The 15,277-nt window shown below is 42.0% G+C and overlaps 1 protein-coding gene across 1 annotated transcript in view; it reads right to left on the reverse strand.

The window, feature by feature from the left end:
• The window catches only part of GTF2F2 (general transcription factor IIF subunit 2), a 129,607-nt gene that overhangs the window by 50,473 nt on the left and 63,857 nt on the right, over positions 1–15,277 (reverse strand). Inside the window, exon 5 of the mRNA XM_019756989.2 lies at positions 10,958–11,039. Within this exon, the coding sequence (XP_019612548.1) occupies positions 10,958–11,039 (82 nt within the window). The remainder of the gene's footprint in view (positions 1–10,957; positions 11,040–15,277) is intronic.

A 15,277-nucleotide genomic window follows, 5' to 3' on the forward strand; every position in this document is an offset into this window, starting at 1 on the left:
TTAATTAAGTTGGAATTTAATTAAGTTACTATATCAAAATTCATTTTTAAGTTGTAGGATCTGAAATTTGATAAAAATTCTAAACAATGAAACAGTTATATATCTTACATAAATCCTGTGTTCTGTTTATTGTGTCATGTGACAGAACAACGGTACTACCAATATTAGTTTAAGCTGTAGGGTGTTAGGGCAAGGGTCATCCAACACAAGAGAAGAGAAAGAGGCTGAGTTCCTGTCCCTTTTCCTGCTGAGAAGCCAGGTGACCTCTGAAGCTGTCAAGGCCGAGGAGGCAGTCTGCCATCCATCCATCTAACGCACTGGAACCAGCTGGGTCTGCGTTCAAATTCCAGCTTTGCCATGTACACATTGTGAGCTTGGGCAAATCACTTAATTTCTCTATGACTCAATTTTCTCATTTGTGAAAATGGAAATAAGATTCTTAAAAAAGAACGTAACTAAAATGATTACCTAGTTAATATGGTATGAAGCCATTTCAGAGCGGGCAGGCCTCGCCTCGCCTGCCTGATAACCAGTTGCCCTCAGCAGTCTTCCAACATGTTTTTGCTACTTGTAAACTCAAGGATTCTCTTTTACAATTCAAGTTTTCTTTACAATACATCCCATGGCAACTGTACTAGAGTCTCAAGCAAGAGGGATGATAGTATAAAAGGTACCTATGAGTCAGGCTTCCTTGTACTTCTTGTACTTTGACTTAATTAGTTCCCCCTAGTAGTAAGCTGGAGACTTGATTACCATCATTCTTACTGATTCAATGTACTAACTGGGACCATCGTTCCCCAAATAAAGAAGCATGTGGTATCTTTCCTTAGTCTTCAAGTTTCAGAGAATCACAGACCAAGGGATGAAAATTCCAGTGCCAGCGAGGACCAGGCAGGCAACATAAATGTGAAGCCAAGTGGTCAGACAATAGGACACGCAGGCCTGCAGCCAATGGGAGAGCACAGCTCTTCCCCAAGGTGCACAAGGGTGCCACCCTGCGGGGCACGTTCACATCAGAGCCAGCACAGATGTGTATAACTACTGTGACACTTTTCTGGAAGATGGCAGTAATGCCTTGATTAATGAAATCTGTGAGTCACCAGTTTTCTGACAGATAAAAATATAAACACTTGAGGAAGGTGTTAAAAATGTGTACAAAAGCACCGGTGGACTAGCTGTGGTGGTCCTGGTCCATCTAAGGGAATTTGGCCACTTCTGTGGGGCACGTGCAGCAGCGAGTTTTAAGTCCTCCCCAAATCTACCCATTTGGCTCAGGAAGCAGAGATGGTTGTCCTGGTGACAAGTCCACCCACAAACTAAAAGGTCTACTCAATTTTGTGTTTGGGGCTAATCTAGAAATGGTATAATTTTAATGACTTTGCTTCCTTTCCCATAAAAACAAAAAATCTGCCCCCTAAAATACCGTGAACAGGTAATCTAATGGCTATGATTTCACACGTAGGAATAAAAGGCTTAAACTTATGCCCATTCATTCTTAAAATGTATTCAGAATTGATAGAATAGAAAGGACCAGAACAGGATAAAAAGTAGATGCCTAAAGGTAGATATTATTAAGGGAAAGGAGTGAAAACAGGAGCTGCCCAGATAATAAAGACAAACTTCCATACCTCACAGTTTTGCCTGAAGTTAGCTCTGTTGATTTTCAACTGTGAGTGAACAAAGAGAAATTGTGTGCTCTAGTATTTTTATCCTGCAAAAGCTGTGAGGCTTTGTAGAAATACCACCACATGCCAATACTGCTTCTCAGGACTTATAATTTGAGTCTTAAGCACAACTAAATGCATTTTTAAAAGAGTATTAATTCAGGAGAGACTCACTTATCAAAGTGTAACTGTAAATACTTTAAAATGCTGATTTTTGATCAACTACTCTACTAACATTTATTAAAGTTGTTAGAATAAAGCCGAACAAGATATAGTCCCTATGGACATAAAAGTAATAAAAGTACAACAAAGAGCAAAAGGTAACTAGTGGCTTATGAGAAAAGGTGCAGCGGGAGCTTGGCGCAGGCGGCGATTATGCTGTGCGGAGCGAAGGGCTGGGGAGAGTTCACGGCTGAGCTGAATCGTACAGGATGAACAGGGGCCTGGCAGGCAGAGAAGCAGGGGGAGAAATGCAGACGGGGGCGGGGGCACGACGCCACAGGAAGAACTTGGGGAAGCGTGAGAATGCAGGTGACAGTGCGCACCTGAGCTGGAACGGCAGCAGGGTGAGAAGGGGCCAGAGGCACACCAAAGAGTGGGCAGAAGAGGGGGACTCCCAACCACCAGAATTGAGGGCGAGACAGTACCCTAAATTCCTCTCCTCCTCCTATCTTAACGTGAAAGCATCAGAGGACTTGAAAGAAGGAAATTACATGAAACGTTTGTCTGCTGTTGAATTAGGGCAGTGCCTTAATTCTTTATAGATATTCCCAACAGCCTTTTACAATCACTGGGAAGCCCCTATTCCATCAGAGTAGTAAACCTTCAGGGGTGGTCTACAGCTTGGGGCCGTGGGGACAGCTAGTCTGGGAGGAAAGAGGGCAATCCTTACCTGCCAGGCCCCGAAGAAGCCTGCCTTCCTTCCCCAGGAGGACTGTTTGTCTTTTAAAAAACACTGGGTAAAAACACTTGCCTAGCTTTCTATGTAGTTTTACCCCACTGGTATTTTTGCACGTTGACTACAGCTCTCTATGACACATTTTTAAATTATTGTATTTTAATGAAGACATCCAGCTTTTTCCACGTACTCCATTTTAAAACGGTAATTACAAAGGAGCAGTTCAAGGGCAAAGGGCATGAAAACTCTTATGGCAGAGGTCAGCTCCTTCCTGGGTTGGCTCTTCAGAAGGACTTCCTGTTCCTAGGCTTTTAGAAAAATCTTGGATTAAAAAAGACATATAGTCCCACATTTTAAAAACCACACATTCAAGTACTTCAGGAGCGTCATCAAAGTATCACCTCAGGAGAGGATGATAAGACTGTTTATAAAACCAGCTTGGGGAACTTTTGAGATTACCCTTTACACGTTCCAGAAAGACTGAACGGCCAGCAGAAGATTTAGAAGCTAAAAAGCCGTGGGGTTTTGGATATACACACGTACTCGATGGGGCCACATCAAGGACTCGTTGGGGATGGAGAGCAGCGCAGATGAAGAAGACTGCGAAGAGAGAACCCGCTCCGCCCCCCTCCCCAGGCAGGGTCTGCATGAGCATCTCGGCAGTTCTCGACTACCGCTTCAGGACTTCTGTCTTGAACAGAGGATTATTGCCCTGGACTCTGTACCAAAATCTCCAGATTCTTTCTCTTAGCTCTATTTTGATTTTAAACTTTATTAAACTAACTTATCTACCGAAGGGTAGGAGTTCAAAAGGAATCCTTGTATGCACATCTCTTTTACCGTGAGAGCGGGATGGTGTTGGGAGTATCTCCAGTAGAGTTTAGTCAGGAATTCTTACTCAGGTCATTGTCATAAGCGTAAGAGTTAGGATTTACTGAGTAGCTACTCTGTGTCAGATACCTCGTGTATCGTACTCGTGCAGTATTATTTTATTTAATCTTTATCGTGACACTGAGGCACAGAAAGGTCATGTACTTTGCCCAAGATCACACAGCCGGTAAATGGGGCAGACAGTCTTTGAACCCGGGTAGCCTGACGCCAGAACCCAAACTGCTGACTACCTGCCCCCACTCCCAACATCTTCGGAGATCCAGAACTGCTTTCTAATAAAATTCCTGACCCTCTTCAGGGAAGCAATCAAAGGTGCGCATGTCCCTGATGGTGCTTCCTATTCCTCAGATGCTTTCTGGTAAACAAGGTTTCACTGTGGATCTTATGCTCGCCTCCCTAGCGGCCCCTGCACCCCTTCCGGCCTAAGGAGCGGCCATGTACTGGGGTGGGACTGACCCTGCGTCCCAGACACTTGCACAGGTGGGCTCTAACCAGTCTACCTATCCCGCCTTTACTGACCCGTTCATTGTTCAGGGATAGACTCAGATAAGCCTGGGGGCTGCGGGTAGCCATCTAGCTACCAGGAGAAAAGCCAGCCTGAGGCTAGTCCAGCTGAAGACAGACCCAAGAAAATTAGAAACAGCTAGAGCACTGACGATACTGAGAACTTCTAGATAAAGCCATGGCTAAAGCCCATGGATCTGATTATGTGAGTCAAGGAATTCCTGTTATTTTTAAGCGAGTTTACATTGGGTTTTCTGATACTTGCAAATGAAAGCATCCTGATATAATTACATTAACCCTTATTAACCTCAGTAGTCCTCCAAAATTCTGTTCAATAAAAACTCTGTTTCAAATAAGATTACCAGGAAGCTCAAATCCAATACTACGTTTCCCTGGTCATTAATTATCATTATAGAATTCTGAGTTACTGCAATGACCTCAACTCTTATTGAGTATTAATAGAAAAATGTTTCTCTATAAAACTATTTTTAGTTTATTATTCATTTTCTTGTTTAATGAACTTTCTATAAAAACTTACATGAAAATGATAACAGTGTTATCACATTCCCAACTTTGTGTGGCTACCAGGAAGCACACAACAGTTTGTTTAGCCATAGAGTTTGCTCCAGTCTAGAATTCCTAGCATGCACTTCCTGACTGCCAGCACTTTTACTATGTGACTCTGACTTTCAGTTGTTGTTTTAGAAGGTTAGTATTTCAGTGTATCCCGGAAGGCTATCCATAACAAGGGTAATCTCACACCCCAGTTTATCTGGGACAATTTACACTGTTGTCTCAGTATGGTGTCCTCTCTGGTTAGTGCCCATTTTCATTCTCAAAAGTATCCTGTTTTGAACAATAAATTATAATCATCCCCGTTATAATTCATCTTGTATTTTTTTAACGCTATATAAGAAAAATCACTTCTAAAAGTAACTATTCTTTATAAAATTTATATATGGAGAACAGTCAAAATTACAAGCACTAAATATATTCAAATACTACTTTTCCTGTAGTGAGAAAAATGCTTCAGTGTTATGTTAAACAAAAATTGTATTTGCAGGAATTTCTCTGCGCGTGAATTGAGTTCACCCAAGTGAATTGCATCACCCACTAATTACATAAAGATCTACTGAACGGGAGGGTCCCTCTCCTCTTCCCTTGCAGTAAGACATTCTAAGACATCTTCACCACAATGTGAAACATGAGAAACCAAGGCAGGTACAGCCTGGAAACCTCTCCCCAGGAACGAATGTGAATCACAACTCGCTTCCGACTGTCCAGTGTCTCAACACAGAAAAAGAGACGCTGATTTTTCTCTTTTCCACCCCTTCACAGCCAGTGTTCTATTTTCAAATGGTAAGGCTTTTCTTGGCTTTTCTGAAGAAAACCCACAAACAATGAAAGAATTAAAATTTTCTGAGACCAGTATTTTTAGATGAGTTGGTGACATAAACATACAAAAGTTAAAAAGTTATGTATTTTCCTACTACTGTGACTTTCCTACAAGAAAATACATATTAGGATGACTGTGCTATATTTAATGTCCCTTTATAACATGAATTATAAATAGGGTGATTATATAATTTATTATTCAACTATTATATAATTTATTATTAAGAAAAACTCAAGATGCTTAACTAAAAGTTACACTTAATAAAATAACACAAATTTAAAAATTTCAATTAGTACATCAGATAAAAGCTGCAGTTAAATATATTTACATTTCTCAATTCAAAATAAATTTCCTCCTAATATAGTACGATTCAGAACCATTCAGATTTATGTCAGATAACAGAAAGCAATAAAAGCAATGGAAAACTATTTTCCTTTTGTTTTTTACGTTTTCATGGTGGCTGAATGGATTCTTGCAGGATTGCACATTATGGAAGGGATTGGACAAAAGAAAATTACAACAGAGGATTCTCTTCTTTCTTGGCCTGAATTGCATTGATTTAAGGGTTTACGTATTTCTTGGATTTAATGCAATACCAATTTCTTCTACCTTTATCTAAATAAATGACAATTTTATAAATGAACAGAATCTTACTTACCTTTGATTAATATGGGAATTATAATTCTCATAATATTTGACTAATTCATCAGCTAAAATTTAATAGCAAAGAGCTATAAGAATTTATTACTAAAATTAAATTCCCACTAAAGTAACACTAAAGAGCATTATTTATAAGTATAAAATACACTTTGTAATATACCCAGTTATGTTACTAAGTGTGTAGTTCAGCTGAAATTTGCTAAAATATAATACAGTAAAAACTCACTGAGTAAAGGAAAAAAACTTACTGACTTAAGAAAGGTCTGATAAAAAAGGCTTTTTCTTCTAGGCCTCTGTAAATGGAAGACTATTTAATTCTTTATATTCTGAAAAACTTAATTGTTGATGAAATGTTTCTATATTTGTTTTATAAGCACTCTGCCCTTCTCAGAGCAAGATACACATGTGTGCGTGTGCACAAATGTGCGTGTGTATATGAACTAAAAAATCAACGCCAGGTTTCAAGTGCTGCTCTGAGGATAAGAATTAAAGCAGCTGAGTGCTGCTGATGCCTGTTTCTGTACCCAGTTTCGCCATTCCTTTCTACTTCAGTCTATTTCAACTCAACAAATACTTTTGGATATTCAACACTTGTAATACACTATGCTAAGTGCTGAGAATACAAAAGAGCAAGGAGGGAGAGAGAGCGGAAAGAAAAGAAAAATGAAACTCACAGTCCCTGTTTTTATGAAGTTCATAATCTTATAGAAGATTATACCTAAGCGGTAGAAAATGCAGACATTTACATACGCGTATGCCATTAAAGAATAAATGCACGTACAGACGTGGGGACGTAGAAAAGGAGGGTGGCAGACCTAAGTGGAGCGGGGAGTAGGAGCGATGAGGAGGTCTCCCTGAGTGACAACCGCGTGGCTTATTCAAGGCTCGGGGTCAGTCTGGGGGTTCCCAGCAGGAAGTGTACCCAGGCCACCATCGTCCATCTTGTCCTAGAGAAGTCCGTCCCACAGCCTCTGATGTTTGAGATGAGTTCATCAAGCCCATGAACTCTACCTCCAAATATCCTCAAAACCTAGCCCCTCATCTTCCGTCTAAGGAGAACCAGCTTACTTAATGATTTAGACACTTTGTACCTGGGTTATTACATCAGTCTTAGCTTATCTCCCCACTTTCAGCCTTTCTACTATGGCCAGAACAACTTATCTAAAACACCAACCCTTTCACCATCCACCCAGCTTAAAATTCTTCAGCAACGTCCTAATTGCTCAGCACACAAGTCCAAACTTCTTACCATATAAGACTCTTTAACAAGTACTTTAACAAGCACCCAAGACTCTAACATTTCAAACCTTACCTCCTGCCACTCATTCATTCAGCAAATATTCACTGACTACCTACTACAGGTAATGAACTATTCTGGATGTGTGTGTGTGTGTGTGTGTGTACACGAAATAGGCACACACAGAAACACAAAACAAAACACACACACACACACACACACACACAACCAACCCTGGGAGCCTGAGCCACACTGTAGCAAGCTGGCAATAAGTATAAATTATATCGTATATTAGGAAGTGTCCTGTGCTAGGAGGGAAATACAAGCGCAGGAGGAAGTAGGATGGCCTATGCCTTATTGAAGTAGAACCCGAGAAGAGACTTGCAAGAACGAGGAGCTGAGCAGTGCAGGTACCTGGACACAGCACGTTCCAGGCAGAAAAGCACATCCGGTACCAAAGTCCTCAGACAGAAGTGTGGGGGCAGAGCCCCAGAAAGTAGTTTCCAGGCTCTCGGCCTCAGGTGGAGGGGTGCTGGCTCGGGTAGTAGATGGCCGTCAGCTGTGGCTGATTGGCCATCAGCTGTGGCCAGTGAGCCAATTGGCCGCTAATATAACTGCTGCGGCTACGAAGGAGAGCCGAGGAGAGTGAAAGAGAGTCGTTGGTGGGTTGCAGAGAAAACGGACAGCAGGTCGCACGTCCAGTGAACCCAGCCTCCAGTGAGACCGTGGTGGTATGACTCCCCTACCTATGGCTCCGTGGGTGTTCCTTTTTGGCCTCACCATATCCTGCGTTCTTGTATGGGGAGCGGGAGCAGAGACCCCGCAGGCTTCCCTGCATGACAGAAGTTTGTCCAGAGAGCTCCTGGGCGGTGCTGTCAGGAGGTGGGCGTGGTTAGAGCAGCGTGGGGGGCGGGGGGAGGAGGAGGAGAGGGGTAGGGGAGAGGGGGGAAGGGGAGGCAGGGGAGAGGGAGGCGGGGGCAGGGGAGAGGAGGGCGGAGAGGAGGGGGAGCGGTAGGGTGACCTAGGGTGACCGTGTGGGACCCCGCAGACGACCTAAGAACTTGGATTTTATTCTGACTCATACAGAAAGCACTGCCAATGCCACGTGAGCAGGGAAATGGCATTATCTGAGATTTGAAAAGAACTGCTCCGGCGCCTGTGCTGACACAGACTGCAGTGGGGCCAAGGTGGACGCAGGAACTCTGCTAGGAGGCTACCGCGGCGACGCCGCGAGCCACAGGGCAGGTCCCGTGGGTGGCGAGCCGTGGTGGGCCTGCGTGTGCAGTGCTGTACCGGTACAGTCAGTAAGGGTCTTCTGACACTGCATGAGGGGTCAGAGACGAGTCAGGAACGGAACCAAGGTCTCTGCACTGAGAAAATGGGAGGGCAGAGTCGGCATTAACTCCGGAAGACAGCTGGTGGCGCAGGTTTTGGGGAAAGACTGGGAGTTCCATTTCTGACATTTAAAATGTGGACTGGCCACGGAACCGGGCGTTTGGATGTGTAAGTGGAGTTTAAAACACAGGTGTGGGCTGGCGCCTCTGCCTGTTCTGCTTCCGACAAACCCTGCGCTCTGGGCTGGCAGCACTGCACGCAGGGCCCCGAGGAGCTCCCAAATCTCCGTGCCTGCGCTCCTCTCCTTAGAGTATTCTTACTCCCGTCGTCTCCCCTTTGTCCAAAAAACCTCAGCCTTCAAGACTTATGTCACGTATTGTCTGTTGTATAAACACAGATGATTCTCATCTCCTGAATCACCCTGTTCTTTTGTTGGTGGTGGTGTTACAGCATTTAATGTTATTAAAAGGATATTTTTTATTAGTTTCAGGTGTACACAGCAATGTAATAATTAGACATTTAATCCCTCATAAAGTGATAACACCCCCCCAAGCTACTACCCCTCTGACGTCTTATAGAGCTGTTACAATACCATCAACTATCTTCCCTATGCTGTGCTCCACATCCCGTGACTACATACACCTACATATTTAGTTATCGTTGACGTTCCGTATTATTCTGCTTCAGCTTCAGGTGTATAGCGAGCACATTGGTCAGGCACATCCTATTTTCTTAAGTCCCTTAAGTAACTGAAATGTGCAATGGCTGGTCTCTCAGCATACTCCAAACTCTGAACAACTTCTTTTTTGGTAAGAAAGAAGCAGCTGTTTCATAAACACAGGTGACTTGCCTCTCATTGTAAGAAATCTGTAGCAACCTTTAGAGAATATTAAGACTACAGAAAAAGATCTTGGCAAGCGGCTCTGTAACCAGATTTTGCATTTCCCAATTTTAGTAGTTATTTGAAGAAGACAATTTTTCAGAAAAGACTTGCATTATATAACGAACTTTACAGGCTAAAAACAAAGAGAGAAGCATCTTCTGCCTGTGTTCCAAAGTTATTTTCTGTTATAAAATTTTTCATTTTGATTGTCATCCTTTTACTTACCCTGGGGAGGCATTCAAATTAGAGGAATTATTGGACAAGAAAACCAGTCTCTTTGTTTCATTCCCAAGAGATAGACTCTAATCTAATTGAGAAAAGGGGAAAAATTAAAAAGCTGATGTGCAATTCAGAGGTGGTCCAGCAGCCTCTTTTAGAGATGAGAGCACAGAAATCCAGAGAAGCTGCTGCTACCCTTGAAGGGGGTGCTCTCAACTACCAGTTCTGTGTCCCTAAGTCTACTAAAATGCAAGTCCGGGAGCCCAGGGGTTTCTGTCTGTTTTGTTCACTGCCATTTTACATAGTAAGTGCTGAAACGAACAAATTTCTAATTCTCAACTACACGGGGGTGGAATACATTCAATATACACTATAAAGCAAGTTTAGTACATTTCTTTGGGGTTTACAAAATTGCTGACTCACCGAAAGTCAAAATTTAGAGTATCTGGACTTCGCAATCATCATCTTTAAATACTAATTACAAAATGTTAGCCACATACAAAAGTGTGTGTGTGTGTGGGGGGGGGGGCTGAAGCAAAATCTCTAACAAGTGAGTTTATAAAAAGTTCTCTGCAGGTCAAGAGAAAAGGATGCTACTCTAACAATATATTTACTTTGTATAGTATAGTATTCATTATGGGAAGATTACAGCCTTTGAAAATAGTACAAAGATATTATTATGTAACTTTAGAGAATCAAGATTTATAAGGTCAACTAGAAAGAGACGCTTAAAGAGTCTGATTCCAGGTTATATTAACACAGTAGCTTCAAATACCCCAAATAAACACTCCAGGTTCTGAAAGTTCCCTTGTCAAAGAAACTCTTATTGGGCTTTTACTTTTAAATTGCAGTATAGTAACTAATGCATAACGTTACATTTATAGATGTAGTTTTAGGCATAAAATATAACGATTCGATTAGATAATTACACATACTGCAAAGAAGACATCACCACAATAAGTGTACTTAGCATTAGTTGCCTTACATAGTTACAAAATTATGTTTTCTCCTGATGAGAACTTTTAAGAACTACTCCCTTAGCAACTTTCACATATGCAATACAGTAGAGTCACCACACTGACATACGTCCTTGTGACTTACTTATTTTATAACTGGAAGTTTGTTCTTACTTGCTTTTAAAACCAAACAGCCTTTGAAGAAAACGCTTTCAACAATAACCATAGTTTGTAGTCAATAGGCAATCTAACGTCTGTATTTCAACCCTCAAAAGGAAACATCAGGTGTTATATCAAAGGTAAACACCACCGACCTCTTTAGTCTCATGTAGTTCTCACTGGCGGCAGGTCGGCATTCAGCTCTTTGCACCACTATTCCTTCCAGGGAGAGCTTGTCTGGAATGGAAAGAAAAAACATTAACAAATGTATTCAGAGATAACATTTATCATTTTCAAGATTGTATTTTAACACGCTAACTTCAGTAATGATTACAATAAAATATAATCATAAAAATCAAGGAAACAAAAGGAATATTTTTAAGTTTATGGTAGTAGCATTGGTCAGACGAAGAAAATCCTTATTCTGGGCTAGTAAAAAACGGGGCTCCTGTCAGGTTTGTTTAATGGGCAGCTGTAGCCCCTGACAATAATAGCTTTTGTACACTGAGCTCTTTCTAGAGGGTGGCGTAAAAGGGCATCAAACGAAACAAAAAATTTTTCAAGGGTATGGAAGTGATAGCATCTTTGACAAAGAAGTAACTTCTGAAAACACAACTAGTCTAAACCACTAAATCAAAGATATATATGTATATACAAATACATTTGCATGCATGTGTACATATACATATACCAGGGGTGCCAAAAAAATGTATACCCATGACTTGTATTCATCTTTCGGTATCGGTACATATTGAGTATGGCAATTTTAATACAGTTTTTTCCTTTCTTAAAATGTGTACACATTTTTGTTGGCACCCTCAGTATACGCAAATAAAAGTCTAGAATACTCTGTGACAAGAACAGCCAGCCTAAGAGATACTGTGACGCTGGGCAACTCATTGCCCAGGTTATACTGTGTACCAGTTCTGCCTGCTAGTCGCGCGACTTCTGTTTTCAGCAGAATCATTAATTTGGGTGTGTCCATACTGGAGCTTTAACTGCTATGAATAATTGTCCAAACACAAGGACAGTTGTCCTACCATTAGAAAGAATTTTCTTGGTGACCCCAACGCAGAATTCAGGAGAAGCAGAAAAGGAACACAAAAGTTAGCACCCAGCACTGTGGACCGACCGACTAGGCAGCAAGCATCGTGTGGAGTCATCTGCCAGACCTCATCTTATCTGATAATACACGTGACAGTGCCCTGGAGGCACCAGCTTTCCTGCAGTCTGCAAATGCACGACTGGTTAGCAACAGCTGTGGCTCCGTCATATTGCTGTGAGAATTCACCCAGGTTTGGAGAAGAGATTCAGGAAACCCTCTGGCTCATCAGCAATGCATGTAGGACTCATCTGCGTACAGTGAGTGACTCAAAACATTCCACTAACACTAACTAAATGCCTCCTGTGCGAAGGGCACCGCCCAGGCGCTGTGGAATCCATGATGATTAAGCTCCATTACGACCTTTATGGCGCGTACAGGTCACTGGGGGAGACAGATAAATAAGCCATCATGTGGAGTGCACACAGAACCACATCTCTGTGATTTATACTAGAAAATATTTCATAAGGTGACCTTAAGCTTATCTCCAAGATCCAGGGACTCCCTACTGCAGCCCCTATGTACTAACTGGGAACACAACATGTGAGTCAATGGTTCAAGCGTGCAACAAATCTCAAGTGTACGCTGGCGGTGACAACAAGGGCAATCAATGGTGAGAGGCGCGCCCACCTCATACCAAAGTATGCCAGGAAGGAAAGCACAGTAGGTCCGTAGTTATTTTATATTAAGCTTAAGTGTAAACATCCCCAAATAATTTCCTCTCATTAATGAATTTAATAAGATTAAGATTAAAACTTCAATTTTCTTCAAACAAAAACAAATCTTGTATTCGAGTTTGCCTCTCACTGAAGCTGAAAGTTCTATCTAGAAAATTCCTTGTCTTAACAATAGCAAGATTTGGTGAAATTTCAATGTATAAAGTGTCTTAAATGTGTGAGAAAAGTCTACTATTGAAATGTATGTTCATCCTTTTTTGAAAACAAAATACACTGTCGCAGAAAATCGTTTCCTTGTAGGTAACATGTTCATTAATGTTGACTACCACAAGAACTACCTTTGGTGAACGTTCCCCGCTTACTTAGCAGTACCTATTTCATGTGGACAGGCTGAATCTGATTTCTGGTTAGAGGTTTCAGCTGTCAGCGTTCTCCATATAACACCCCAGATGCTTTAAGAAGCATCCAAAGCACCTGGGCCCACCACTCTCATCACTGTTCTTCAATCCGGGTCACTCGCACAAAGCAAAACAATTCACATTCCAAACAACCGTTTTCTGACCATCAAATCCCCTTTTCAAACCTAAAGTCACTTCTAAATGCTTCTCAAGGGAAAGGAAAAGTCTTAATCAGCAGCAATAAATTTTCCCACTAATTGGCCGCTCTTAACACGTTGCGTACGGATCACGAGAATCTTCACGAGGGATTTAAACCCCGCCGTACGCAACGTATTAACACCACATCTCCGTTCGCCTGTCCTCACTCTCCTCTTAAATACATTTAAAAGCCAATTTACTAGTGATACAGCTCCCCAAGCAAGACTTACAGCCGTCACACACCTTTCAAAGCCTCCCAGGAACATGCTTTCCACTAAACCGTGCTGCTTTTCTTCTTCAAAACATTGCTTAAGATTCCAGGGGAAAGGCATTCAACGTTACATTTTATGATTTAAAGCATGTGCACACCACTGCTCTTAATGACAGATCATATTCGTTACTACAGGAACCCTCATTTGAAACTATTTTGTTGGCCCAGTCTGAAAGACAATAAATACTTGAAAAATAATCCATTTTTTGGCTCATGCACATATCAGATATTTACTGAGTGTCATGTACGTAAAAGATAATGCACATCAGGAATCACAAAGCTAAACGAACCTCAAGAGGGGGCAGAGTTTAGTACAGCCAATCACAAACGGTCATGCAGTCTTAAAAAGTGCTGACTGAGGACTGCCACAGAGCTTCCATTCATGTGGGTTTTGTCCACCAATCTTTACCCTATTAGAAGCTACAACTAAGAAAGGTTTAGAAAATCAGAAGGAAAAAGGCTTGCTATTATGAAAATAGTTTTGATTTCCCAGACCCCTTGGAGGGTTTCAGGGAATCTACCCAGCAGTTTCCAGACCACATTCTGAGAGCTGCTGGTCCAGGACGATAAGGCAGGTATGTAAGTCACTGTATGATCATATACCAGAGGCATTCAGCACACTCCCAGATTACCAAGACTCTCAGCTCCCCTCTTTTAAATCCAAAGACAGGTGCCCACAGCTCACCACACACTGGTGGGTGTAGGGTCATCGTTAGCACGCCTGCCCACGCACTTCTACTCAAACTATGCCAGGACTCGTTTATGCTAGTTTTACTCTTAGTGATTATGCAGTTTGATTACCTACTACACAATCCCATCCGTTATGAGTACGGGGAGGGAGATGCTTCTATGAAAACCAGACTTAGTGCTTTGGTAAGATCTGATATAAAGATAAGTTACTAAAAACTGTCAAATCACACACTGGAGAGACAACTGGAGACGGGCAGAGAAACATAGAAGTCCAGGGTCGGCATTCGTGCTGTTTCACACTGTCTACGTTCTCGCTCCTTTTCAAAGAAACTAAAACTGAAAATCTAAACTAAATTGTGGGTTACATTCTCACAAGAAAGAGAAAGGAGATGCTCAATCAGAATCCTATACTGTGAACACTGGTAACTACATGTACGTTTGTAAGTTTGAAGATACAGTGTTTAGCGCAGTAGGAATGTGTAGTAACATCATTTTATGATTCCCTACCTCTGAGTTTAACTGACCGACTACTGGTCCTTCCATATGGGCTGTGGGATTCTACTGCACAAAGGAGAATTTGTTAAGGGTTATGAGGGCTGCAAGACAGAGACACACACAGAATACTGGGCTACACACACACACACACACACACACACACAATGTCTAAAGGGGGATCAAAAAGGGCTGTGACAAAGAAAGCAACGCTTGTGCTGGACCTTAGAAAACGGGTAGGATTTAGACTGGGAGGTGAGGCAGAAGGACACTGGAGGTGGTGGGAGCAGTTTGTGCGAAGCTTTCACCTCTCTGTCTCTGCCTCTCTTGTTTGGAATTTTAAACTAAGGGACCCACACCAGAAATCACTAGAAGAACGAGGTCATGAATGCACTCTAAAGAGAAGCCACATAAGCTCATTCTATGAAAGACCTTGGCCTTGGCTCAGTTCCCACCTTTCCTCAGGCTTGGCCATTTGTTCAACTCTTCTTTGGATTTGGGGAAATATACCCGGATCCTTTCTAAATTCCCTCCCCAAACCCCCCTCAGCCCCACCCCTTTTTGTTTTTGCTAGATCAGTTTACTAATTGGTTTTTGCTACTTGCAACCAAAAGAATCTTAATGAGTATGAACACATACTCTTGGTG

The sequence above is a fragment of the Rhinolophus sinicus genome, linkage group LG04 (genome assembly GCF_036562045.2).
Source record: "Rhinolophus sinicus isolate RSC01 linkage group LG04, ASM3656204v1, whole genome shotgun sequence".
NCBI classification, from domain to species: Eukaryota; Metazoa; Chordata; class Mammalia; order Chiroptera; family Rhinolophidae; genus Rhinolophus; species Rhinolophus sinicus.